Raw genomic sequence first — 27663 nt, 5'->3', positions numbered from 1 at the left:
AGAATGAAAGGCATGTGGTCTTTTTAAAGCTAATGTTTTTATTTTATTTTCTAAACCAGAACGCTTTGTTTTTCGGTTCTGTTCTCTGCAGAGTCAATTACAAAAATAACCGAATGATGTCTAAATAATGGTGGTGAATTATATTCATACTGGCCAAGCTAAAAAATATGTAGCTGCTAAAAATAAATAAACTGGAATTATAATACTTCCTTATTGCCAAAACTATTGTTTTCTATCAGAAGACCAAATCACAGCTATGTTGCTTCATACAAACTACAGTCAACAACAAAACTTTCAAGATTCAGTACTGTCTGGGCAAAAAGATTTAAGTATTAATCTACCCACCCTCTGTTGTTTAAAGACAAAAACATCACCTGGCTCAAAAAGGGTGGGATGGGTTGGTACACCGTGCTTCTAAGGATATGACATCCATAAAAGTGACTGTTATACTTTGCAAAAACATTTCTTTTTAATTGGAATTCCTCAGTTTGGCTGAATTTGCTTTACTTTGATGGAACAAAGATGGGAGAAATTTCCAGAAGGCCTCTCTTAGCCTTGCTACAGTATTTGCCAATCTTTAACCTATCCTCTGTTTCTATTGGCTCAGGCTTTCGAAAGAGCAGCATGATTGGTCTGATCTGGAAACAACACTGCTGTCTCTCCTTGCCTCAGACATCTTGCTGCAATGCAGACATTTATATTTTGTGAACTATGAAAGAATTAGCATTTGAACATTTAAAAGGGTGAACTTCAGGGGACTTCTGATGCTGTGCTTCATTATGTGCACAAGGGTAGTCCATGCAAATATGCCTCCCCCTGTCAACAATACCTCTGAAGGTGCAGATTTGAGACACATCCTTCTTCAACAAAACCTAGGGGAGCCATTTTAATTCAAGCTCATTTTCTCCAGCTTCTTCATAAGATCATATTGTGTAATGTTAAGATTCCACACCCAGCTGCTAACGTGTAATAAAGTGCTGCAAGAAAAATACATCTGAGCACAGTTTTGACAACCACTGGAACTAAACATTTAAGGTATATTGGTAATAAATTCTAAAATAGCATAAAAGCCCGATAATAAATGTCAGCTTCTTTAGAAATGGGGGGAGGGGAAGAGAATAATCTGAATTAGGTATTCTTAATGGTACATACTTTGGAGCTTTTCAACAAGCGATAGAGCTTAAGGACAAAATCATAGTAAAAGGGATACTAGATAGCAGTTTATAATCATCATGAGGCCCCTGCAAAATGGTGACAAGGCATTATTTCAGAAGATACATTTGTATAATATTGTGAATTGCACTGTTACAAAACTATGCACAAACTGAACACACAGCAGTGTAATGCTGTGAGAAAATGTTAAATGAAAAGCTGCTTGTTGAGACATGCATACAAAATGTCTCAGTTCCAGATTATTTTAAAAGCACAAGATACTCAAAAGTGATTCTAAAACCAAATTTCATGCTGGATGATATATCATAGGATAACAAAAGCATAGAGTTACTGAAGGATAGCCTTATAACAATGTAGTAAATTACTTTGCTGAGAACTAGCACATTCATCACACTTCAAAAGCCTGAGGAAAGTCTGAATTGAGCTTTAACCTGCAAATGCATTAATTAAGGGGGTCTAGGAACAAAGAGTAAGCAGAATTTTGTTTTCAGAGGAAAACAGGAAGTATACATTTCATGTGTGGCAGAACACTGTGAAAAGCTCTCTGTTTGAATGAACAGAATTTTGAGAATACAATAATATTTATTTTTACTGAACTAGCTATCCACAAAAAATCACTGACTGGATTAATTTTGCCCTGTTAAAAGCAAAAGATTGAGAACTGTTTAAAATTATCAAAGAATAGTATACAAGTTTACTTACCAAGTGTTCAAGCAACCATCTCATTTTTTCCCAGTAAATAGGATACAAGAAGCTGGCAGATTTGGGATTTGACCAAAAGGAAATTTTTGAAATAATTACGTAGCATCATGCCAAAAACCAGAAAAGCCCGAAAAGGAGGAAAAAAATGAACATGTAATGCTCTCATGAACCACACATGATTTTATATCACTCCACCTCTGAGAACTGTGCCTGATTTTTTACAGAAGAGAAAAGCACAGTTAAAAAGTCAAATCATTTTATCTGTACTAAATAAAAGGTAGATAATAGTTAAAAATTGAATTGTCTTTAAATAAGTAAGACACTGGAAGAGATGCATAGCTATGCCTGGTGGATTCAGACCTAGACCTTAACTATTTCTAAAACCTACAATAAGAAAGTCATTTTTAAAGAGACAGCTTGTAAGCTATATATTCTCATCCAGAAAAATGCACACACTGCTTCTAAGGATCCTGTTAAAAAAGAGAGTGTTAAATATCCATTTTAAGTTAAGGCAAAACTGCACAAAAAACATGATGCAATAGCAATCCACCAGTTAGGCCCAGTATCTTCAATCTACCATTATCACTATTTACTGCAGTCTAGGCTGCTAAAAATCCCATATTTTATCAGGGATAACTTAGCATAGCTCTTCTTTTCACTGTTTGAAAAGGTAAACTTGCCTGTTCTGCTGTCTGCCATTATCCCTGCTTGTCTCCCTGTAGGGCAGTTAAATGCATCTGCTCCCTAGCTTCCATTTTCTCTTCAGCAGGCATGTGACACAACAGACAATAGTGCAGGCAAACTGCTCAGATACAGAAAGCTGCTTTGGAAGAACAGTATCTTGACAAACTCTAAAAACCACCATCCCCTTGTGAAGAGGTATGTATGCAAACGTTTTGCCAGTCTGTAAAATAAAGCTATGGCTAATGGCTACTAAACCATGTGACCCAAGAAAGCAAATTTAAACATTTTCAACTTAATAAAGTGCTGTGGGGTGAGTTTTGCGCGACAAATCACAGAGAATCACACTGTTAAACCACAACTCATAGGTTTTAGAGGAAAAAAATGTAAAAAAGTAAAGCTTACCTCTGTGGATGCATTGTTAACACAGTGTTATGTCAATACTTATAAAACATGGAGGACAGGCTCTCAGTACTCAGACAGAAAGGGCTTGGCACTTCAGCTTGATGATCTGTCTTCCTAATAAAAGCTAATCCTGGATTGGCTACTTTGGAAAATCTGAATGTAAAGCTTCAGGGGATTGGCTGAAACACTTCCTGAGCTATTATCTTTGTGCAGCTCTGGCAAGCAGGAGCCATCCTGTGCACAGAGAAGACAGGCTAAACTAGGCCTGTTTCAGCAAAAGAAACTTTAAACAAGAGCCACACACATACAAACTCCTTGCAGAAAGCAGATTTTCAAGAAGAATAAAGTGAACACTAAGTGCTAGGCTAAATAAAGAATTTCTCAAACCACATCTGTTGCTTCTGCTTGAGGTTTTCTAAACATGGAGGTTTCCCCAGGTCACAAAAGCTGTTTTTGCTACAGAGAAACAGCGAATCTGAATAACACTGTGAAAAGCACACTACATAAAGGAAGGAAAATGTTTTGAAGCAGAACACAAAGACACAGATACAGTCAGATACACAAACATATAATAAAGGATCAAGGTTAGTGCTGTAGTTCATCAATTATATAACATCTACACAGCTCGAAAAGCAAATATGATTCTCTCTCCTACACACACACACAGAACACACAGACACACGATTGCCGTGAGCTGTAAGAACCCACATTCTAGATTTTTACCCAACATACGTTGCAGTGCCTAACAAAAGTTGGATTATTAACCAGGATTCTGATTTCCTAATCACTTACAATGTCCCTTTCCTAATTAAATATAAAGGATGCAGAAAATAGCTACGTTTTTCAGTAGTATGCTGCATGCTGTTTTCACAAACTGCCCTTCCCTCATCCCTAAGGCCTTCTAAAGTTGTCAGTTAAACAAAAATCTCGCTTGCCTATTAGTCTGCTGCAGCTGCAGCTTCCTGTCCATTAACCCTATCACATTCGGCTCTTTTTAAGATGCAGGCCTTGTGAAGAGTTGAGTTTCAGTGTGTGGAAAAATACCAGAGCTGCTTTCAGAGCAGGGAGGAACAATGGGAGTGCAGTCTGAATTTAGAAACATTTCATGTACAGCCTTCATTTAAACTAGGTCTCTAAAAATGGGAAGCAATTTTAAAAGGTTGTTTTAAAAGATAATTTATTTACAGTGCAATCCCGAACGTAACTACTAATAAGTAACCACTGTTGTTTATCTATGGTACAGGTAAGTATACACAGGACACTGTAGCCAAAACTGGATAGCCTGATTTGGGGCCAGTTCTTAAGCACTTCTATGTGTGTGAAAAAGACACACACCTAGGCTTCATTCTTTTCCAAAACAGCCAGTTTTTCAGTTTTGCTATGATAGGCCTTAAAAGATGTTGTTATGCTGAGGAAAAGGAAATAGTTCTAGATGAAACATTTCAATGAACAGGTTTTCACACAGGTTCTCCAGTAAATGCTTGTGTTTATGCTGACCTTTTTCTGTATCCACAGCTAAAACAGTTAAGAAAACAAAAAGCCCCAACTGCACCTACAGGTTACCATGCAAAGAAACGTGTATACGAAAAGAGAAAGGCATATTAGCAACCTTGTATATGAACAGACCAAAATAGGGAAGTGTGAGTTTGCTGAAAGCAATTGGTAAAGAAAATAAAGAGTTCTGAGTATAAACCTCAAATAATATATAGAAAAGCCATGGGAGCAGGGAACCAATAAGCAAAGGTGGGTAGGTACACAAGCAAGCAACAGCATTCTGTGGCCGCAAAATAGAAAGGCTAGCAACCAAATTAAATCTATTTCTTAATTGCCCCAATCTCAACACTCAGTAATGTAATCAAAGTTAAGACCGAGGGATGAACGGACACGGACACACACACACACACACACACACACACACACCCCTTTTGATTGTGGATTTCACTAAATCACATGTGCATAATCCAAGGCAAAGAAATAATCCTAGGCTCTCTTGCCTCATGCTGTGGCCATGCTTTTCTAAGATAACCATCATCTTTACACTTCACAGGAAAACTCAGTGCTTATGCCACTAAGAAGATGTATGTCCTTCACCAAGGCTGTTTTTCAGGCTATACCAGCAAATTATGTTTAATACTGATTTGATATACAAAATTCTAGTTTCTGCAAGGCAGAAGCTTTTTGACTTTCAAAACCTAATCACTGTTTTTCAGGATGGTGAGCAGCAAAACTCAGAATGTACCTTCACAGTTTTTGTCCATTTTCAAAATGCAGCAGGAACTGAACAATATAATAAAGGGAAATATATATGCCACTTAACCATCTTCAGTGGAAACTAAGATAGGCAATTTCTGAGGAATTTTGCTAACCCAAGCAAAATCCCAAAGTGTTTAAGGGCAGTAAAATGTCCCCCAATGAAGCCATGTGTATTGTGTCAGAAGGGCACATTATCTGCTTCCCTGTGTCATTCATATATGACATTTTTAAACCACAATTGCCTAAAACAAAAAGGCCCCCAAATGCAAAAATCTACAGATTTCATTGAATCTTTTTGTTTGTGAAATCTTTTGTGAACATAAAAAAAAAAATTGTGGCTAAAACTTGGGGACATTGTTTACTACTCTGTAGGTGACAATATATTAGAAATAGGTCTACATATGTGCAAATTCAACAATGAGAAGTAAGCCTACAGCTTATGTGGGGGTTATGTTCCAGGGATTGTGTCTAAAGTCAAAATTCCATATAGTTAAAACACACTAGGTTCAATGGTGGGTGGGATTGCTAAAGTCATTTTTCCTGGAACCCCACCTCCTTTTTAACCCCCTTTTTTGCCAAGTTAAATGTGCACAAGTTAAATGTGCGTAAATTGTGGGCTTGCTGTACACCAGTGGGGGTGGAATTTTTAACCCCATTTTTGCAGCAAGAGGGAGCTGGAAATAGCAAATCTACTAGGTTTTCTACTATCTGAGAGCAGAATACTGCTGGAATGCTGTGTCCTGTTCTGGGCTCCACAATTTAAGAAAGGTGTCGGTAAGCTGAAACGTGTGGGCGGGAGGGCAACCAATCTAATAAAGGGTCTGGAAACCAGGTCTTATGAGGAACAGTTGATGGAGCTGGGTATTTTTAGCCTGGAAAAGAGGAGACAGGAGATATGAAAGCCATGTAGCTTAGGGGCTGTCACATGGAAGATGGAGCAAGCTTGTTTTCTCCTGCTCTTGAGGTTAGGACTCGAACCAATGGCTTCAAGTTACAAGGAAGATTTCAACTAAACATCAGGAAGAACTTTCTGACAGTAAGATCTGTTTGACAGTGGAAGGGACTCCCTTGGAAGACTGTAGACTCTCCTTCTTTGGGTGTTTTTAAGCAGAGATTGGATGGCCATCTGTCTTGAATGCTTTGGTTGATATCCCTACATTGCATGGGGTTGGACTAGATGACCCTTGGATCCCTTCCAACACTGCAATTTTATGATTCTGTGCATGTTTATATCCAGGAGTCTCAGAGACAGTTTTTATAATTTTAGGATACCCATTGTGGAGCCCTTCAGAGGTTCCTGGACCCCAACTTTCATTAATCCAAGCTATTGGAATCATGATTAGTCTAGCAACATCTGGAGGGCACCTTGTCGGCAACTCCTGATAAAAGTACAGAAATCTATGTTTCTAATCTAAATGCAAAGGAATGGGCGGTGACAACCGACACAGGATCAAATTCATTTCCTACAGGAGAAAGAAGGAATCACCAGATAGTACTGCTAATCTATGGGATATTATTCAGTATTTGAAACTACTGAATAATAAAAGACCACACACTTAATCTGAATTCTTTATTATTATTCTGGTAATTCTTTGTATCCAGTGGTTTTATAGACCAAACGATAATCCAATAGGAGTTTATATCAGATAGTTAGAAATCTGGTCGTGTTTTAGAACACTACCTTAAGAAAAACACTTTAAGATAAGAATCAAGAACATAAGAAGAGCCTGCCAAAACCCCTTTAGCTCTACCTCACCTCCTCTTCCCAACATGGTCAACTGGTACGAGTGTTGTGACAGTGAAGATCACTAAAAAGGACAAAAAAGCACAACCAGCCTCTTCCCACAATCAACATATAACACATACAGCTGTCGCGTTTTCAAATGGCTGCTATACTGGAGAGTACAGGACTGAAGTTTGAAGGTATGGTTATGGTCTGAAGGAATAGGAGGGCACCACCTTGCTAAAGCTAAGCAGGACTGGGTCTGATCAATGCCTGCTGGGAGGCCTCCAGGGAACTATGTGTATGCTTCCTTGTGTTCCATGTTAGAAGAAAGGAGGAATATAAATGTAAATAATAAACAAACAAATACACTCGAGCTTAGATAGGGAGAGACTGAAAGCACAGTAACGTTCTATCCATGTAATGGGAGAGCCTGAACATAGACATTATACAACCAACACTGTACAGTAATGGACAATTATAAAGTGTGCTTCCTGGTGGTAGATGGGGGGCAGGGGGGGGGGAATCCAAACAGTAAAACATGCAAACCAAAGGGATCAAATCATTGCAGGTAGAGAAAGGAAAGAATATTCCTTTAGACAATGCTGCTCATGTAGTATAACACATTTCTTGGAAATACTTAGCTACAGCTTTAGTGTGCAGTTGTTTCAATAATATATGACATTTCAAGAATGGGGGGGAGGGGGCACGAATCAATAGGCAAATGTCTTTGAAGTCTGATGCTAACATGGAATGCTAAGCCTAGTCATGTGGGGAACCTATGGCCTTCCAGTTGCTACTGGATTACAAGTCCCATCAGCTTCAGCCAGCAAAGCCAGTGGCCAGGGATGATGGTGTGAGGTGTATTCCAACAATGCCTGAAGGCAACAGGTTTTCCACCTCTGCCATAAACAATAGTTTTGTAAGCCACTTGGTGCATGAGCTGTGCGTTCTGAGTGCTTTGCTCCTCCCCTTTGTATGAATCATAGAATTGTAGAGTTGGAAAGAATATTTAAGGTTGCAGGAATCTCCACACACTACCCCCATCCAATTTAAATCCATACCAGACCCTGTCTAGTTTTGCAAATGTGCTAGCAGTTTTATTGATGCACCACTAGGAAGTCAACAAACCATGACGGGGGTTTGTTTAGCATCATGTATAAACCTGTACCTAGGGTAGCTTTTGCCCTAAAAACACACACACAATCGCTAACAGCAAATCATGGTTTAAGGCTAGCGGGAGATCAGGGTTTGTTCTGGCGAAACAAAGTACATTTGGCTTCAGATGTCACACTAAGCCCTTGGTGGTTTGTTTACCCACTTGCACAAAGGAAGGGGTGAAACAGAAAGTGCCCAAGCTACATGCACAGTGTGGCTTACTAAAACATAGCTTTGGCTTAGCATTTATATGTAATCACCACTTGTAAAACTGCAATGGTGCTTTTCTAACAATGAGAAATGAGCAACTAATATTTATTTGAATTATTACATCCTGAGGGGGAAAGATTATTATGGGAATGTGGCTATTTTTTGCACCATGAATTCATTTTATGAACTTTAAACAGATATTTAATTTGTACTGGACTGGACACTTTCCAAGCACAATTGCCCCCAGCGGACTGCACACCCATATTAACACCAAAATGGCTGCTAGCAGCAGTGTCAGTGCTGTAGACAAAGCTTCTTTTGCCTTGCCCTGTCTAATACAGAGGAGCATTTTGCAAACTGCACATGTAGCTCTTATTTACTCTTGGTGCTTTAAAGTTTTAATGATTCAGAAGCCAAGAAAGAGAGAGAGAGTGAGTCCACTATGGAGGCTGCCCATGTGGCTTTATTTCACTGGCAGCTCTGCTTCAGTGTTATTCATATCAAGAACAACATTCCCAAACAAATACAACTGGTATACAGTTTGATTCTCTGTGGGAAAGACGTCCTGGCTCTGGGAGTGCAATGGCGCTGATGGTGGCTGGGCACATAGCCAAAGTGACACATTCAGTCCCTGGAGGGAGGATTTGGTCACATATCAGCTAGTAATTTAATAGCAGCAATAGCTAGATGAGGCCTCAAGTTCTGCTCTTCTAAAACAACAAAATGCTTTACTGAGCTAAAGCAAAGGGCTTTTAAGTGCCAGTAAAAACAAAGACTAATTGGGGAGCCCTCTCAGGTAGTTCATGTTGTTTTGAAGTCAAAGGCAAAAAGCAGATTTATCTCACTATGGTAAACATATCCTTTAAGTATTTTAAATTAGGAAAGTGGAAGAAATATTGGAGCTTGATCTTCCCCCATTTGGAATGATCTTGCATGTTAAGTCCCAAAAAGAATGAGAGGCAAAAGTACATTTTATTGGAACAATATATGTTGTTGAAAGCAAGGAAGCTTTTCATGCTTCAAGCTAAGGCAACTGAAAAAACCCCTGCTGCAATCAGTGAATGAAGTGTCTTATCCTGTAATAAAAGGCCATTAAAATGCATGGCCTACTGCAGGATTAGCCAATTGCTTTTCCTGGGGTGTGGCTATTTGAGAGTGTAGGCTGTAGAAAAACAACAATGAAATGGGAAGGACAGGCAGGAAGGTGGAAATAGAGGGCTAAAGTCAGTGATGTTAATCAGTAGCAGTCTGAAGAACCAAAGTGGTAAAAGATGAAGTGGGGGTTGAAAACCATGAAAACAAAGCCTAGAAAGAAACAGAAGGATGTGGGAGAAGAGTTGTTGGGTTTTTTTTAATCAACCACAAGCCAGTAGAAAACTCTAGAAACATGGCACTTTCCCTCAATTCTTCTCTTTACAGATTGCCTCAGAGAGAGTGCATTATTACCCATAAGGCAGAAGGGAGGGAGAGTCGCTCCCAGAAAATGCCACACATGGTACTTATGGCCCACAACACTACAAATAAGAGCTCTCCCTAAAGAGCAGCCAGTGCCTGACACAGACAAAAGAAGATGCTTTTCTGATCACAAGACATGAAAACAGTAATTGCTGAGACATGTTCAGGCAGAAAGGAAAAAGCTGTGTAGAAGAAAACAGGCAACATGAGCTATTTGAAAAGGAAAAATACGGTAGATGCATACAGAAGTAGGCTGCTCAACTATGCATACTACAAAGGAGTCAGAGAGCTGTTGCAGATTGTTCACTGTACCAGATAGGAGACTGAAGCAGCATACATGTTTCTGAAATGGGGGGGGGAGAAGAATATGTCCAGAAGATTGATAGACAGAAGACTGTATTTCAAAAGTAACTGGAAAAAGATATATGACTTCACTGGTAGTATTATTGGCCTATGCACATTTCAAGGGTCTACCTTAGTAAAGTAGTTCAGAATATTTTTTTTAGCATCATGCAAGTAAAAAAAAAAAATCCCCAAAGAGAAGGTGCTCAGGTACTATATGAAACAAGTATTTTGCATAACAGAAATTAGAAATAAAACATGAGATACAAAACAGTCTTACCTAGTATTGAAAGCTGACCTTCTGATTAAAGTTTTCTAAACATATGAATTAACAAGCAAGCAAAAGGTATATGGAGGATGTTGGCAAACCATCCAGGCTAGTGAACTGGGGGGTAATAATGGGTAAATGGAATAACAATGCCAACTAGCCTTCAGCTATGCAAATCACCTTGAGGGGTAATAATAGCCTTTCTAGCCTATAGCTGCAAGGGTACTGTTAGGTGATTTGACAGTGATCAGGATGCATCCTGTTATCTCTTCTTCAGTGTTTCTCAAGCAATTTAGACCAGTGTTTTTCAAAGCCTGGGCCCTGGGCCAAGACTTTCAGATGGGCTTCTGTGCCAAGGCAGTGCCTCCTTATTTGTCTGCCATGCCTTCCAGTCATGCTATAGCCTTCTAGTAGGAGCGATGCCAGCAACAGCATCTTCTTGCATGCTGAGGTTGCCTGGTAAAGAGGGGAAGGTTGCCTGGTAAAGAGGGGAAGGGAAGTAAGGTCTCACTCCTCTGAGAGGAAAGGGCAAGAGGTGGTGTTGAAGCAAATTAAAAAATGAAATAATATATTATTAATAATCATAAACAGGGAAAAGAAATGAATGGGAAAAGAGAGGGAACCTGTTATAAGTGAATATAAAAAGGCCCAGTGAGAAAGGATAAAAGAAACAACCAGGGGTTGGGTGGGGGACAGCAGGGGCTGGGTGGCGGGCAGGGGAGAAGGAATAAGGCACAAGTTGACTGAGAAAGAAGAATGTGTGGGGGGGAATTACAGAATATTGGGGGGCATTCAGAGCTATGTGGTGCCGGAAAGAGAAAAAATATTTTTAAAAGGCTTCTGCACTTGGAACCTCTGGATTAGAATATTTTGCCTAAAATGTAGGTGCTGACTCACAATACCTCCAGAGAAAATTTTATACTTAGGTTGAGGAAAGCTAAGCTATGGAACTCCTTGCCACAAGCAAAACATTTTGACAATGAATTTAGCAATTCCCAGTTATGAATTATATATTAGTAGAATATGTCAGTAATTGGCAGCTAATTATGCCAAACTCTGCCTCCATGTACCACCATTTTGTGATTGGTTCTGCCCCTTCACCATTTTGTGACTCCCAGTAATTTTCAGCAGTCTCACCCTTGTGGTAAGAAGTTGGAGAATCTCTGACCTCCCTTTCTAAAAAACCTGGGGCTTCCCAACCAAGCATCTATTCTACACCTGTATGTATGGAAATTATTGCTACTGTTCTTTTTGGGAATCTATCTATTAGTTAGTAATCTCACACAGCTAAATAAAAGTAGTGAAGTAGTATGGACAGTATGGTTGCACAGTCGTCAGCAGGGATCCATCTTGTAGTAACGAGGTGGGGCTTTTCTACTGTGGTGGCCTCTTAATGGAATAATCTCTCCTCTGAATTATGGCAGGCGCTCACACTGATTATATTTATGCACTTGCTGAAATCTCATTTATTCTTCCAAGCCTTTGCTGGCAGTTAATACCAATCTCTTCTTAATCTGTTTGCTTTCGATTACTGTTTTTCCTGTTTTCCCTTTTTTAAAAAATTATTGTATAGATGCTAATATTCCAGTTTTTACCTTGTGCTGTACATCACTTTGTGGTTTTTCAATGAAAGGCAATAGAAAAATATTTTAAAATGAATAACACCGTTCCACACCCTGCCCACCATTTTTCTCACCCTCCTCTCACAGTCAATCAACATTTTGAGGGGTTTCTATGTCATTCCCAGATGCAGAAATTAAACAATTTAACGTATGGATGTATTTGGGAAGCTGTCCCTTAGGACACTTAAAAATAACAAACTAACCTTGAGTCTGCCAATACTAATTCAAGCTTTCCCTTACTTTTGTAGCCAAATCTGCTCAAACCATGGACAACATACAGCTACTACTACATAGGCAAGTGAGCTCTTGCAACAAATGTTGCAATGCTTCTATTGAAGGTCCCAAACTCCCCATTCCACAGCCCTAATTCTTCCCACTCCCCAACAGTCCATCAGCATGGGGGAGACTGTGGATGTGGGCACACTACATTAAATTCCATTGATATCTGTGGGCAGATGTCTCTTTTCTGACCCTAGGGACATGGAAAAACAGCTTCCTCATGTGAACTGGAAAGTGACCTAGCCAGATAGTGTAAAAGCTTTTATAGGAGGAACAAGTGAATGCAAAAGGACCAATGGTGACGGATGAAATAAATTTGGGGTGAGAATTAGGTACAAATTTAGTTTGAAAAAGGTATGGAAGAAATTACAAGACATGAGTAAAAATATCTGGATATATATCTCTACAGGAAACCTCTGTACTTAGCTTGAGGAAAGCTGAACTATGGAACTCCTTGACACAAGCAAAATTTGTGATGAAGAACTTAGCAATTTCCAAAGATGGAACAGATATCATTAGAAAGTAATGTCAGCAATTGCTACCTGATTATGTAAAATTTTATCTCTATTTTGTGCTCTACCTCTGTACCACCATTTTGATACTAATGGGCCTTAATAAATTTTAACCATCTCAAGTGGGCCCTGTGAGTAGAAAGTTTGAGAGAACTTCTGCCTTAAGCAGCCATGTTCTACTGTGCCTTATCCTTCTGCATGTAAACATTCAACCCATTGCTCTGTTAGCTCTAGTGAAATAGGATTTGCAAGTATATACTTGTTTTTAAACAAAAGCATGTTTCCCACGTTTTTGTGTGGGTTCTGAATACTTCTTGTCTTCCATTAGCACAAACTCCTTCATCTCCATTTTAATAACATTCAGTTGCAGTGTCTGATGCAATTGCCTACAGACAGCTATATGGTTGCCTTGAATTATACAGCAGACTATTTAAAAGAAAGCTAGACTCCACCCATAGAATCTCATGTTTCAAATAGATAAATGGCTGGGTTAGAGGTTTTGCATTTCTGGAATTGTTCCCAGTCAAACTATTAACCCTGCCTTAAAAGACTGATATTTTGATCTAGAGCTCAGCAAAGCAGCTGCCTGAAACACTTGAGTAAGATGAACCAGTTTTCTAGCATGCAGAAAAGCTGGAGGTCATATATGTGCATTGCTTTTTGCCTATTTGAACAATTTTTTTCCTCCATTTTTGTAGCTTGGGATATTTCTTCTAGCAAAGAATGCACATTCCTCATCTTCCTACAGGCAACTTGAAAAACAGCAAGTAAACTCACATTGCTTGCAACAGGATCTTGACATGGTGTGAAAGCCTTTCTGATTAAACTTGTTAACTCTCAAGTGTTCTAACAAAGCTGATGCCATCAGTAAAGGACTGCTCTGGTTCTATCTTGGCTTGTGATCCAGTGTACTAATGGCAAGTTGTAACGTGCATGAATTGACTATATTTACTTGATAAAATTTATACACTGCTTGATTGTAAAAAACCCTCAAAGCAGTTTACAAAAGATAAAACAGTAAAATCAAGAAAGATTCACAACCATACTTTAAAACATTCAAAAGTTAAAATACTAAAACAGATTAAAATTATCCCAACTTTCTAAGCATCTGGGTAGGTCTGTCTAAACATAAATGTTTTTAGCAGGTGTCAAAAATAGTACAGTACAGTGAAGGCTGCCTGCTTGATCTCAACAGACAGGGAGTTCCAAAGTTCAGGAACTGCTACACTAAATTATCAAGTTCTTACAAATGCAAAACAGGTATTATGTGGCACCTGTAAAGGTAAAGGGAATCCTGACCATTAGGTCCAGTCGTGACCGACTCTGGGGTTGCCCGCTCATCTCACTCTATAGGCCGAGGGAGCCGGCGTTTGTCTGCAGATAGCTTCCAGGTCATGTGGCCAGCATGACTAAGCTGCTTCTGGCGAACCAGAGCAGCACACAGAAACTGTGTTTACCTTCCCACCGGAGCTGTACCTATTTATCTACTTGCACTTTGATGTGCTTTCGAACTGCTAGGGTGGCAGGAGCATGGACCAAACAACGGGAGCTCGCCCCGTTGTGGGGATTCGAACCGCTGACCTTCTGATCGGCAAGTCCTAGGCTCTGTGGTTTAAACCACAGCGCCACCCACGTCCCCTGCGGCACCTGTAGGTAGTGCCAATTCCGCTGATGAAAGTGGTTGAGTGGACACGTGTAAGGTGAGGCGATCCCATAAATAAACATGTCCCAAGTTGTTAAGGGCTTTATATACAAATAGTAACACCTTGAACTTGGCCTAGGAGCAAATTGGCAGCCGGTGCAGATCTCTGAGCACAGGTGTTATATTCTAACAAAAGTCTCACTCCTGGAGCAATCATGTTGCAATGTACTACACAGTACTAAAAGCAGCTACTGTGGCAAGTACTGAAAAAGTCCAGGAATGACCACAGCTGTTGAACCACTGAGGCTACATGGTGAAGTCCTCTCACTTCTTGTACCATGTCAACTTCACTTGGGAGGTAGCTTGTTTAAAAACACTCCACATCAAAATCATTATTTTCATGAGTAGGCAGACAGACACCTTCAGATAGACAACCTTCCCCCATACTTCAGCTGCAGGATACTCCTTAGGTACTAAAGAGTATAATGGCCTCTTTTGCACCAAGGCAGTATTAAAGCAGTTAGTCGCAAGAATTCTGAGGAATACTGGCCCAATGATGCCTGTGTATGGGGGTGTGGGGAGATTAAAAGGGCAATGCTAATACTCAAAACTGGCACAGTTCCTTTTTTCATATGCTGTGTGATGTGCAGTAATATAAAAAGGTAAAGGTAAAGGTACCCCTGCCCGTACGGGCCAGTCTTGACAGACTCTGGGGTTGTGCGCCCATCTCACTCAAGAGGCCAGGGGCCAGCGCTGTCCGGAGACACTTCCGGGTCACGTGGCCAGCGTGACAAAGCTGCATCTGGAAACGCCGTTTACCTTCCCGCTGGTAAGCGGTCCCTATTTATCTACTTGCACCCGGAGGTGCTTTCGAACTGCTAGGTTGGCAGGCGCTGGGACCGAGCAGCGGGAGCGCACCCCGCCGCAGGGATTCGAACCGCCGACCTTTCGATCGGCAAGTCCTAGGCGCTGAGGCTTTAACCCACAGCGCCACCTGCGTCCCCTGTGCAGTAATATACTATTTTAGAAATTCATATTGTTCTGGAGGACAAGCATGCAGCAGAGGCTTAGTTACATTTGGAAAGAATTTCCTTACTGATCACCTTTCAGCTTTTCTGGACCATCAGCATTTTGTTTTTTTGAATCATTATTTATAAAAAATATTTATATACCACTGTATCAAAAATATGTTCCAGCAGTTTATATAAAAACATAAACTACAGAGTAAAATCATTTTAAAAAATTAAAAAGTTAAAAGCAAAAATAAATTAAAAACAACAAAAGTTCCCAGGGAATCCTCATGGTCTATCACCGTACTTCAGGCAAGATGAGGCAGCTAAGCATTCCTTATCAGCTAAATGCTGAGCCAAAACAACTACTTTCCCAGCGTCTGTTCTCCAATTAAAATATGCAGCTGGCATAGCTCAGTTGGTAGATCATGAGACTCTTAATCTCAGGGTCATGGGATCAAACCCTATGTTGGGGAAAATATTATTGCATTGCAAGGGTTGGACTAGATGGTCCTTGTGGTCCCTTCCAACGCTACAATTCTATGATTCTATTTGGCTTTCAAGGGCGCATGAAAGTAAAACAGATAATAAAGATATGCTACATGCCTGCATGTTGCAATTAACACTGCTGAGCCAACTGACTTTAAAACTATTCAAAACATAAACACTCTAGAATTAGAATATACTGCAGAGCTCAAATACAACAGCTTTACTCATCAACATCTTTCTAGTTTTATTAAATGTTATCCATATTACTATACTAACAAAATAGAACTTCCTGAGACAAACACAAAAACTAAACCAAACCAAGGCTGGCATGAGATGTTACAAACACAAGAAAAAATAATAAAGCAGGTTATCTGGATGCTTGTGATAAGATACAGACAGCTTAGTGGAGGGTATAATCATAAGAAATGGGAGAACAAGAGGTGTGACACACATGACTTACAAGATATACAGAAACATAAATCTATAACTGAAACTATCAGAGGCACAAGGAGTACCAAAAATAAAAGGCTCTATATTACATTATGAAATATTTTCAACCAATTAGACGTTACTTATCCCAAATTTCTTGAGATACTTGTGGAAAAGGCCAATGTAAATTTCCCTTTATATATATTCAATAAAATCCCACCAAAAGATGTTACCCTTGATTTTTTCTTTCGAAAAGTGAGCGTACAAGGGAGGTTTTTCATGTAATGCAATTTTTCATATATTATTCCACCTTAATGTGGTGTTAATTTCAGACAAAGAAGAAAATACTTTTAAAGGAAACAATAAGATATGATTTAGCCATGGTGAAGTCTGTTACTATTAAATGCATTCAAGGTTAGGGTTTACTCCTAACTTAGCCAAAGACCACAGACTCTCTTATTGGGACTCAAAAGGCTACTGGCATGACTTAATTTCCAAAGACCTCTGAACAAAGAGAGGGGTTAAGAGGATAAAGGCAGACTACTGCGTGCAATTGTGGGATGATGTCAGCTTCATAAGCGTTTTGATATTTAGTATTTTTTAAAGGATGAGCAGGCAACACTGGAGACAACAGGTGTAATGCTACTACACTGCTCATGACCAATTATATGGGTGCCAAAGTCAAACATAACATTTATGATCCATGTCTTAGAGCACAGGTTATGGTAAGAGTAAAGTGGCAAGACAGAGAAGTGATTAGTCAAGTAAGGGGTGTCAAACCTTTCTGCCTCTCACTGCTTTCCCCTCACAACCCATTCCTTCCAGCCACATTACTCCTGCTTGGCATCAAGATCAGAAATAAATCCAACTACTGGGGGGGGGGGGAGGCAATTTGGGTGAGAAATTGTGGTGCAGAAGAATTCACCCTAATCAGCATTCCAATACACTGGTTTGCAGACATTCTGTGTAGTGCAGTTCTAGGCACACATGCTTGAACCAGGCAAGTGCTAACTAATGGGTGTTGCTACTGAAGTCTGCAAGTACATGACAACTGCTGCTGGCAAGAAGCTCTTGCTGCCACTGCCATAACCCAAAATGCCAGTTAACTCTGCTGGAAGGAAGAAATTTAGAACCAACTGACCCACATAACAAACTGCTTGCTATTTTTCTCGTTTTAATTTAAAAAAAATGCATTTCAGCTTCATTCATGTTCCTGGTTTTGCTCTTTGTGAACACATATACTTCTTGTAGGGACGTGGGTGGCGCTGTGGGTAAAACCTCAGCGCCTAGGACTTGCCAATCACATGGTCGGCGGTTCGAATCCCCGCGGCGGGGTGCGCTCCCGTCGTTCGGTCCCAGCGCCTGTCAACCTAGCAGTTCGAAAGCAGCCCCAGGTGCAAGTAGATAAATAGGGACCGCTTACTAGCGGGAAGGTAAACGGCATTTCGTGTGCTGCACTGGCTCGCCAGATGCAGCTTGTCACGCTGGCCATGTGACCCGGAAGTGTCTGCGGACAGCGCTGGCTCCCGGCCCATAGAGTGAAATGAGCGCACAACCCTAGAGTCTGGCAAGACTGGCCTGTACAGGCAGGGGTACCTTTACCTTTACTTCTTGTGGCTGTGGGGATGCCCTCAGTTACATAATTTGTATAATGTTATTAGCTGTCCTGATGTGAAATGCAAAAAGGCAATTGATTGTTCATGAGATTAGTTCTCTAGAAACAGATAAGGGGGTGCGATGCAGATGTGATGATGGAAAACACTGGTGGTGATTACTACCCAACAATGAAAACGTGTATGACCACAAATTTTCTTTATAGTTAAACTATGAAAATAACAAAAAAAAACTCACTAAGCTGAGAATTGTCAGACCAAATTAGCCACTTAAGCTTCAAAGAAAGGAAAAATCCATCTTAAACTTCAAATGTGTGGCATTGGTTAACGTACGCTTCTAGTTGTCTGCTAGTCTATAAGAAGTAATAAGTTCTTCCAAGTGAAAACCTTGCTAGGCCCCCTGCTGTCACCCTGCAACACTATGTATATACAGGCTGGATGGCTTACTGGAATATTTGTGGGTTGCTATACTTCAGTATTTGTCTGTCTGAGCAAAAGAACCTCTACACAAGAAAGATGCCTAGCAACAGTAATTCATTCAGCTCAAGTGTCTTCTCTTTTATCCCAAATTCCCATTCCGTAAGTTTGTGTTGGCCCTAGTTATGGGTGCCCAATGTTGCAGATTAGGCTGCAATCCTAGCCATGTCTACTCAAAAGTAAAAAGGTAAAGGGACCCATGACCGTTTGGTCCAGTTGCAGACAACTCTGGGGTTGCGACGCTCATCTCACTTTACTGGCCGAGGGAGCTGGCATACAGCTTCCGGGTCATGTGGCCAGCATGACTAAGCTGCTTCTGGAGAACCAAAGCAGTGCATGGAAACACTGTTTACCTTCCAGCCGGAGCGGTACCTATTTATCTACTTGCACTTTTATGTGCTTTCGAACTGCTAGGTTGGCAGGAGCAGAGACCGAGCTACAGGAGCTCACCCCATTGCAGGGACAGGTTAGGATTGCATCTTTTGGCTATTATCTATCTTGTGAAGTTTGTCAAACATCTCAGCCCTGAATAAATTTATCTGGAAGTAAGTTGGCTGCACTTACTGTAGCTTCCTTTTTCTGCTCCGTCCAGGTAGTGCAGGCATAGGCAAACTCGGCCCTTCAAATGTTTTGGAACTATAACTCCCATGATCCCTAGTTAACAGGACCAGTGGTCAGGGATGATGAGAACTGTAGTCCCAAACATCTGGAGGGCCGAGTTTGCCTTATGCCTGAGGTAGCGTAACCACTGTTCCTTTAACTTTGAACTTGCGAACTATGCTTCCAATCGTGTCTCTAGGAACATTCAGTGCCTTCACTATCTTTTTGTATCCTGCTCCTTATTTGTAAAGGGCAATTATCTCTTCCCTTACCTTCCTGGACCATTCTCTTGACTTAGTCATATTTCTAACATGCAGCCAAATTTGACACTCATGAAATACCTGAGCTGGCTAGGGGTTTGCTGTGTTCCACCTCAAGCACACCTGGTGCAACTAATGAAGCCCTTGATTAGTTGCATCAAGTGTGCTTGAGACCACACCTGCTGTATTTGTGAAGGATTCTATTCAGGGGGTGAAATAATAGTGAGACTGGAGAAGCCAGTATGAGTTGTATTTTCAGCTGATTTTGGGGGAATCACTTTAAGTATCCATTGTGTGGAGCTATTTCAATTGCTTTTGTTTGATTTGCTCATTGCAAGCAGCTGAAAGTCTGTAAAATTTGATAATAAAGCTGATTTGCAATGGGGGTTGAATAATTTCGATTGTAACTGTAAATCAAGTATTTGCTTCCAATAAAGTATACTTCGGACAGAAATTAAAAATGCTGTTCATCCAAGTTGGGTTGAGGACCCACAAATTCACTCTTAAATATCATATTTTTTGTGATAGGGCCTTTTGGAGTTACTCTGTGTATTGCTTAAATTTAAATTAAATTCTAGCTGTAGTCTTAAATCATTTCCAAGTACAGCCTGCTATAGCCAACTACATCATACTCTTGAGTAGATCCACTGAAATCAATGGACATAAGATAGTCATGACTGACCTTTAAGTCCATTTCATATATGACTTAATCAAATATCACCCAGATGCTTATGCCATAAACAACTGTTAAATGGTTGCTCTGCTTGTGTCATCTTCTACCTTAATGTACTCCATACTCCAAGTTACCTAGTGTACCACGTACTTAACTAAAAAAAATAGGAACAAGAGAGTGACTTGGAGGAGAGGAGTAATGTAGGGTGTTAATAACTGCTTCTGCTTTCTCCTCTTGCGTTAATAGAAATATAGCACCCTCTTGTGTTGCCTTGTGTTGACTCTAGAGTCATGAAAAAGTTTCATTAAAAAAGAGCAGGGGCTGTATTTTTAAACATCTCTGAAGTATGAGTCTGAAGCAAGAGTTGCATAGCCACACAAAATGTAAAGATACTTAAATGTGCACAGTTAAACAAATAAGTCATTGCCAATGCATGCATGCTTGCACATGCACAGGTCCTCCTGCAATTGCTAAGAAGATTCCCATGGTGGAGAGTGAATCATAAGACAAGGAAATACCATATTACAAGGTGAATGAGAAAAATAAAATTATTTTAGACCTTGTTCAAGTAACTAGCTCAATGAATGAATCTACTGCAATTCAGCCTTTGTGTGACACTCCTCCAAGTTTCAATTCAGCTAAGATTATGTACCCATCCACATGTAATGGTCTGGTCCTGGCTTGGCCCCTGAGCCAAAAAAGCCCAGGGATGTTACATTCCCAGGACAAGGCCTGGCCAAACCCTGGAGGTCCAAGATAGCAGCTGGGTAACAAGGCAATTCAAATACACAAGGTCTTAAGAATGAGTCAAGGTTGAGCAGTCCACAGTGAGGCAGCCCAAAAGTGGGCATGGTCCAATAGCAGAATCATGAAACAAAGCCAAGGTCAAACACAGCAAGGTATTAGTAGGTGACAGCCAGGGAAGCAACCAGAAACTGGGTTGCACACAGCTGAGAATCAATATTGTTCCACAACTAACAGTCTTCAAATGGAGCATGATGTACCGTATTTTTCGCTCTATAGGAAGCACTTTTTCCCCTCCAAAAATGAAGGGGAAATGTTTGTGTGTCCTATGGAGCGAATGCAGGGGGGAGGCAGGCAGGAAAACCCCCAAAAGCTGCACACAAGCTCCGCACTGCTCTTGTGGGCTTTTCTTCAGGAGGGAGAAGGGACTGACGCGGCCAGTCTCTTTAGCCGCGCGCCACCTCTCCAGCCGGAAGAGGGTCACGGGGCTAAAGAGGCCATAGCCCCGGGCTTCCCCGGCAGCCTCGAGAAGCTCGCAGAGCAGCAGGAAGGCTTTGTGCCTTTCCGCTGCTCCCCGACCTGCTCTTTGGGGCTGGCAGTGGGGGAAAGCAGCGCTTCCCCACCAGCCCCACAAGCTCGGGGAGCAGCGGAAGGCTGCGCGCCCTTCCACTGCTCCCCGACCTGCTCTTTGGGACTGGCGGTGGGCTTTCCCCCACCAGCCCCAAAGAGCAGGTTGAAAGGAACCTGAAGCCTGGAGAGCAAGAGGGGTCGGTGTGCACCGACCCCTCTCGCTCTTTAGCCTTCCAAAGTGGCTGCCTGAAGGCGACCGAATGCACCCTGAATGGCACCTTGTTTTAGAGAGGGAGAACAAGGGGGAAAAATTCTCCCCCTCTCTGCGCAGTGCCTCCTGCCGCTTTGCTGAAGGGGCGCTGGGCAGAGAGGGGGATAATTTTTTTTTCTTGTTCTCCCCCTCTAAAACAAGGTGCGTCCTATAGAGCGAAAAATACGGTAGTCTATAGTCGTCCAGACCTAGCTTCAACTTGTTAGCCCAACTTTCAAGGTTCCTTGCTTCTGAGAGCCCTTATTCTCAAGGAATCTGGTTCTTCTAGGCCTTGAGACACACACTCTTATTATCAATACCCATTAGTATTAGATTATTGAGTACGTGAATAGAACTATATAAAATACAGTGGCACCTCGCAAGACGAATGCCTCGCAAGAAGAGTTTTCCGTTTTTCGAGGTGCTTCGCCAGACGAATTTCCCTATGGGCTTCCTTCGCAAGACGAATCTCCGAGGACAGCGGGGAAGCGCAGCGCGTCTTCCCCACTGTCCTCAGACCTCCTCCGAAGGCTGGCGGTGGGGCGGAGAGACCTTCTCCCCCCGCCAGGCTTCGGAAGGCTGCTCCGAAGGCTGGCAGTGGGGCGGAGAGACCTCCTCCCCCCGCCAGGCTTCGGAAGGCTGCTCCGAAGGCTGGAGGTGGGGCGGAGAGACCTCCTCCCCCCGCCAGGCTTCGGAAGGCTCCTCCGAAGGCTGGAGGTGGGGCGGAGAGACCTCCTCCCCGCGCCAGCCTTCGGATGGCTGTTCTTTTTTCCCCTTTTTTTTTTTGTTTTATGGGGGATCCCTTTGTTCCAGTCCCTGAACCCCATGTTTGTGCAAACCTTACTTTGGGGGAAGGGGTTTTGAAATCTACAGTTCCCTGTGACGCAGACTGTGAAAGATGCAAGTGGCGTGTCCTGTCAGCCAAAAGCTGAGAGGCAAGAAGAGAAAGGGGGGCCAGCTCAGCCCAGCCAAGCCACTGTGGAGAGTTTTGAGTCCTCTGCCATGGTGGGAGATTTGGCCGCGTTTGAAGTAAAGCAGAGATTTGGTCACTCTCTCCTAGGTCATTTAGAAACTGCAGAAAAGTCTCTTTGCACAATAGAGTTTACCCCTTTTGTGTTCGGATGGCTGTTCTGAAGACTTGCGGTGGGATGAGGGTTTTCCTTCCCACCGCCAACATTCAGAATTAATTTCGTCTTGCGAGGTACCACTGTAACTATTACAGACAAACAGAATGATTTTGGTTTTCTAAGCCTTATAGTTCATTTAAATAAAGAACTCAATTGAATAGGATGCAGGATATTTAGAAAATGAAATGAAGCCAGTTTCTTCAGTAAGTTCAGCCAAATATAAGCTCATAGCAGTTCTTAACACCTGTATTCAATTACAAGAGATCGAAAACATCTAAGAGGTGTCTTCTTTAGCAACTGATGCTTTTTTGGTGACGTGAGGTGCACTGATGATCTTACGGAGAGGCCCGAATAACCTCATGAAAAACCTGTCGCCTTTCCATCGCAAGTTGGGGGGGGGGGGGAGGTCTAGTATTCCAGAATTCTAATCTTGTGGAAATAGGAGATTAAAAGAAGAACTACATGTCTAGCTGAACAATGACAAACCTGGTTATTGTCCACAGCCAATAATTGCTGCCGGTCCAGGAGCTCACCCGCCCCCCCGGCTTATGCAAGAGTTACGTTCTGGGCCCCAGAGCACATAAGTGAAATCATATGAAGGTGGAACACCCATTTTTTCCTGTTCTCCAGCTCTCTCTCCTCCTCGCTTTCCACACAACTCTGTCTTCAAAAAGAGCTGAAGTCCTTGGGCAAGCTGGAGGATGTGTGGCAAAGCAGCTGCTGCTACACTATTTTGCATGTCAGGTGTCAGGCGGGGAGGCTGAGCAGCCTAAGCAAATCTCTGCTCTGCCCCAGGTGTTTTCGGGGCTGCTTCTACCCTCACTGATGCCCTCTTTGGGCTCCAATAAGGTTCTCCTCAGGAATTACAATGACTCTCTAGTTCTCTCCCTCCATTTCCTGGCATGGTTCTATTTATTTAATTATTTCCCAGTGTCACACATGTATGGGGTAGCACGTGAATAGAACATGCGTAAGGGGTGTGTGTGCCTGTACTTTGACTCAGTATCATCATCTCTACCTGTCATATCTTTCTCATACTGGTCAGAGAAAGTGGCATAAAACAGATGCCTCCCAAATCACGCTCTATAGCCACCTCCCCTTCCACATAGAAACCTGGATGACGCTTGTACGCATGCCACACAAATGAAAATACTGAGAATCCATTCCAGATCTTTCAAAGAAAAAACATTGTATTAGTACAGTGGAATACTAGCTGAATAAAGACAATATAATGTGACAGTCTAGCAAAAAAAAATAAATCCAAAAAACCCCCATAAATTATACCTCTATCAATGGTAAATGTGGAAAGGCCCTTAATTAGTATCCGAAGGAAGAGTCTTTTCCCCTGGGTTCAACCAGACCATATTTATCTCTGAAATGTCTGTCACAGATTAACACATTTGTGTGAAATGTCTGTCATTGATTAGCTAGTATGAAAAGTGTTAATTTAAGTACCCATCAGAGGGAAAGTTTATCAAGCACTAAATGTATTATTTAGTAACTGACACTCTGAAAGATCACATTCACTGTTCCCTACAGGAAAAACAAGTTCCTACTATACTGCTCTGCAGAAAATGTCATTCACTTCTGAATACCACTCTTTTTTTTTAACCCACTAAGTAAATGACTATCAGTAGCACAGAAATCTTGGCAGCATTAATAGTAGCTGCAGCTTAATGAGAAACAGCCTAAAATATTACACTGGACGCTTGGTACCACTCACTCTGGAATATAGCTATAATGGAGAAAATCATCCATAATTTGAGATTTCAGCAAGGACTAGAACCTCCAGACATTTTTTATGTGATTTGGGATTCCTTTATGACATATACAGTGGAACTACCATTTTCAAGACAAACTTCGTCACAGGCCTGACAAATCTGGAAATGTACCGGTACTTCATGATCTGCTAAAGTTGGTAGTTTTTACTTGGACTTTATTATTTTAACTCATATGTAACTACAAATTCTCCATGTCTGTTTTATAGTTTTGTTTTTCATCTTTTGATTTTCATCCTTATAATTGTTTTATCTGTTTTATATACATTATAAAAAGGAATTAAAAAGCTTTACAAACAAAACAAAACAAACTCAATTCAGAAACGTCAACAAAACATTTTTCAGGATCAGCTATTGCAACCTTTAAGGTAGTGATGGCCAAACTTGGCCCTCCAGTGTTTTGGGACTCCAGCTTCCATCATCCCCTAGCTAACAGGACCAACGATCAGGAATGATGGGAATTGTAGTCCCAAAACAGCTGGAGGGCCAAGTTTGGCAATCACCGCTAAGGTATGCCAACAGGATGACTGAAATGAGGCACCACATGGCAGGTACACATGCTCCCTCCAGCAAAGATTACAGATTGTTTTAACATGCAAAGCTCTTTTACTATTATCTATCAAACCTTTTACTACATTGGTTATATCTGACCTTCTCCCAACAAGAGGACAAAATAACTAATTTGTTCAGATCGCACAGAGGCTCTAGTCACTCACTGGTCAAAGTATATAAAAAGAATGAAGAAATTATCAACACATGGAGCAACATTGGAATCATATCCACACACTTCCTTCCTGTCTCCACTTCACATGTCAGCATCACATATGCAGTTCAATATGCGCCTATCAGAAATGCACAAACTTTAAAGCTCAATACAGGAGAGACTTGCTAAAAATGCACATAAATAGGACACATATATAGGAACAAATACATATATATAACTTTTAGACTGTACCAATCCCAAGGGAGGATGCAGAAGTGTGATTCTGCTTTTCTACTGCATGTTGACTTTATGTACACTGCTGAATATATGATCAGAACAAGAACTGAATATTGGGAGATACATGTTTAATCAATACATTTTTTAAAAAATCAAGTGTTAAAGCTTACATTGAACCTATGCCCATGCAAACATAATAACATTACTACAGGTTTCCTAGGCCAGCAAGTTACAAGAGAAAGTTTACTAAGATGCAAATTTGGCAATTTTTTTCTTAAGTTATACAAATTCCTAATGGCGTGCTCTGGTCTATGAGGTCACGAAGAGTCGGACACGACTAAACAATGGTATTATAGAACCTGATTCATCTCAATAAAATTATTTGGTAAAACGCCTTAGGGATTTTGGCTTGCCAGACTTCTGCCTGGCCTGTTATGAGCTTTTTAGCAGCAGTGTGATCTGCAAACACTGGCTACATTGCTTATCTATATGCAGGACCAACCCACCCATGCATGACACAAGGTAGGCAACTGCCTTAGGAGGAGGCAGGATCCACAGAGGCAGCAGATCCTGATGTACCGTAGATCTTTATTCGCTGCTTCCTTGTTCCTAATGTATATCAACCCCTCTTCCCTCGCTGGGAGGGGAGCACCAATTTTGTGGTTCACCTCAGGCACCAAAATTTACTGGGTTGACCCTTCACCATGCTTAGAAAAGCTTGACCTTCCAGTCTGTGTCCTGAAACAGTTGGCAGCCCTTCAGTTTGGCTGCCAGACCTTGTTAATCTGTGTCACTCCAACTTCCATGTATTAGACCTGGTCATTTGAGGGTGACTACACTTACCCCATCATGACAACCAAGTTCTTGTGTGGCTTTCTTTTACAACCCTGAAAAACAAACCAGATGAATTTGATTTTAGATTTAAGATGCAGGAGAAAACAAATCAGCGTTACTTTTTTCCCTATGTTCGGTTTATGATAAAGTCTTACACACCAATATTCAATTAAACTAAGCTACTGGTAGAGAAACACAAAATACTCATATTTGCAAAACAGAAGACAACCACAGCGTTTGTTCCTATATTCTTTTTTTTGTTTTGGTTCCTCATTAATTTCATCCTTTCTTATATGGAGCTAATAAGGTCTTAAGAATCTGGTAGGCATTTTTTCTTTTACCCAGAACTTTAAGTTTATTAAACAAACAATGAAATGTCATACAGAAATTTTCTGACATATCAGTACTGCTTACCCTCCAGTACACCTGAAGACAGCAAAAGTTCGATTGAGGGAAACACAACAAATTGTCGCACACATAGCTCTGATCTCTAACAGAATGGAATGGCCAGGTGGCTCTGGAGGATCTGCAGAAGCAGGGGAGGGGGGCTACCACTGTTCCATTCCCCCCCCCCCAGCTTATTTTGCCTCACTCAGGCTAATGATGGGGCTGGCTGGAAATCTGAAGAGTGTGCTTCACACTGCAACATTTTGTTGCAGGCCCCATTTATAAGTCAACTCAATCTTAAGTGGAAAACCTCATTAACTGAAGCCTTTTTCGCCTGCGCTATTTGTATGAGTTTTATCATTCTGTGAGCTGCTGCGGAAATCCAGATTTGAAAGCAAGACTAGAAAGGCTTTGGAAAGAAGCAAACACAACAAACCAGGCCACACACAGATAAGACGCGGGAACCAAGGAAAGCAGCCTCTTCATAGCAGCCTCACGCTGAGCAATGTGGCGGTCTATTTCTCCGACCCTCCAGGGTTTGGGGGCCAAGATCTACCATGACCCATTCCCCGTCCGTCCGCCCCCCCCAAAGCCCCCTCACGTTTCTGAGGGAGATGCTTGGGATGAAACCTGGGAACTTTCCCAAGGGAAACACGTGCTCTGCTACTCCTCCAGCTGCGGGGCCCTGCTTTGGGAGCCGGATTCAGGCCTACGTAAAGCCCCCTCACGTTTCAACAGGGCTAAGTTTCTGAGGAAAGAAAGGAACCCAAAAAAGCTTCCTCTCAGGATTGGGGTCTGCACGTCCTTCTTATTTTCAGAAAGTGGCTCGCTTCGGGGTTTTTGTGTGATAAAGCCCAGGACGCATATTTTGAGAATTTTTACCACATAAGGGAAACAAAAAACAACAACAAGCCCGCCCCGCCACCCCCAACCGATACCTGACGCTCTTTCTTCTCACTTAAAAACTCCTCGCAGAATGTTGCCTCCGCTCCCGAAAGCTCAGAGCAAGTGATACAGGTGGCTGGACCCGGCGCAGGCTCCACCTCCGGGGGCCAAC

At 41.5% G+C, this 27663-nt stretch overlaps 1 protein-coding gene across 27 annotated transcripts in view; it reads right to left on the bottom strand.

Annotated features, from left to right (window-relative positions):
- The window catches only part of ZMYND8 (zinc finger MYND-type containing 8), an 82578-nt gene extending 54924 nt beyond the window's left edge, over positions 1-27654 (bottom strand). For 4 of the 27 annotated variants that reach the window (XM_083746153.1, XM_083746156.1, XM_083746145.1 and 1 more), the window contains exon 1: positions 1876-3006. Coding sequence is in view for 12 of the 27 variants with exons in the window: in XM_083746139.1 (XP_083602265.1) it covers positions 2962-2975 (14 nt within the window). In the remaining 15 variants the exon portion in view is untranslated. Of the gene's footprint in view, positions 1-1875; positions 3619-10004; positions 10099-10400; positions 10486-26228; positions 26273-27544 lie in introns of those variants that run through there. The other 23 variants (XR_014566069.1, XR_014566070.1, XM_083746142.1 and 20 more) reach the window with 17 other exon arrangements.
- Between the last annotated feature and the right edge of the window lie 9 nt (positions 27655-27663).

The sequence above is a fragment of the Podarcis gaigeae genome (assembly GCF_964106915.1).
Source record: "Podarcis gaigeae genome assembly, chromosome: 6".
Classification (NCBI taxonomy): Eukaryota; Metazoa; Chordata; class Lepidosauria; order Squamata; family Lacertidae; genus Podarcis; species Podarcis gaigeae.
Note: the sequence above shows the minus strand (reverse complement) of the source record. Positions and strands in the feature narration are given on the sequence as shown.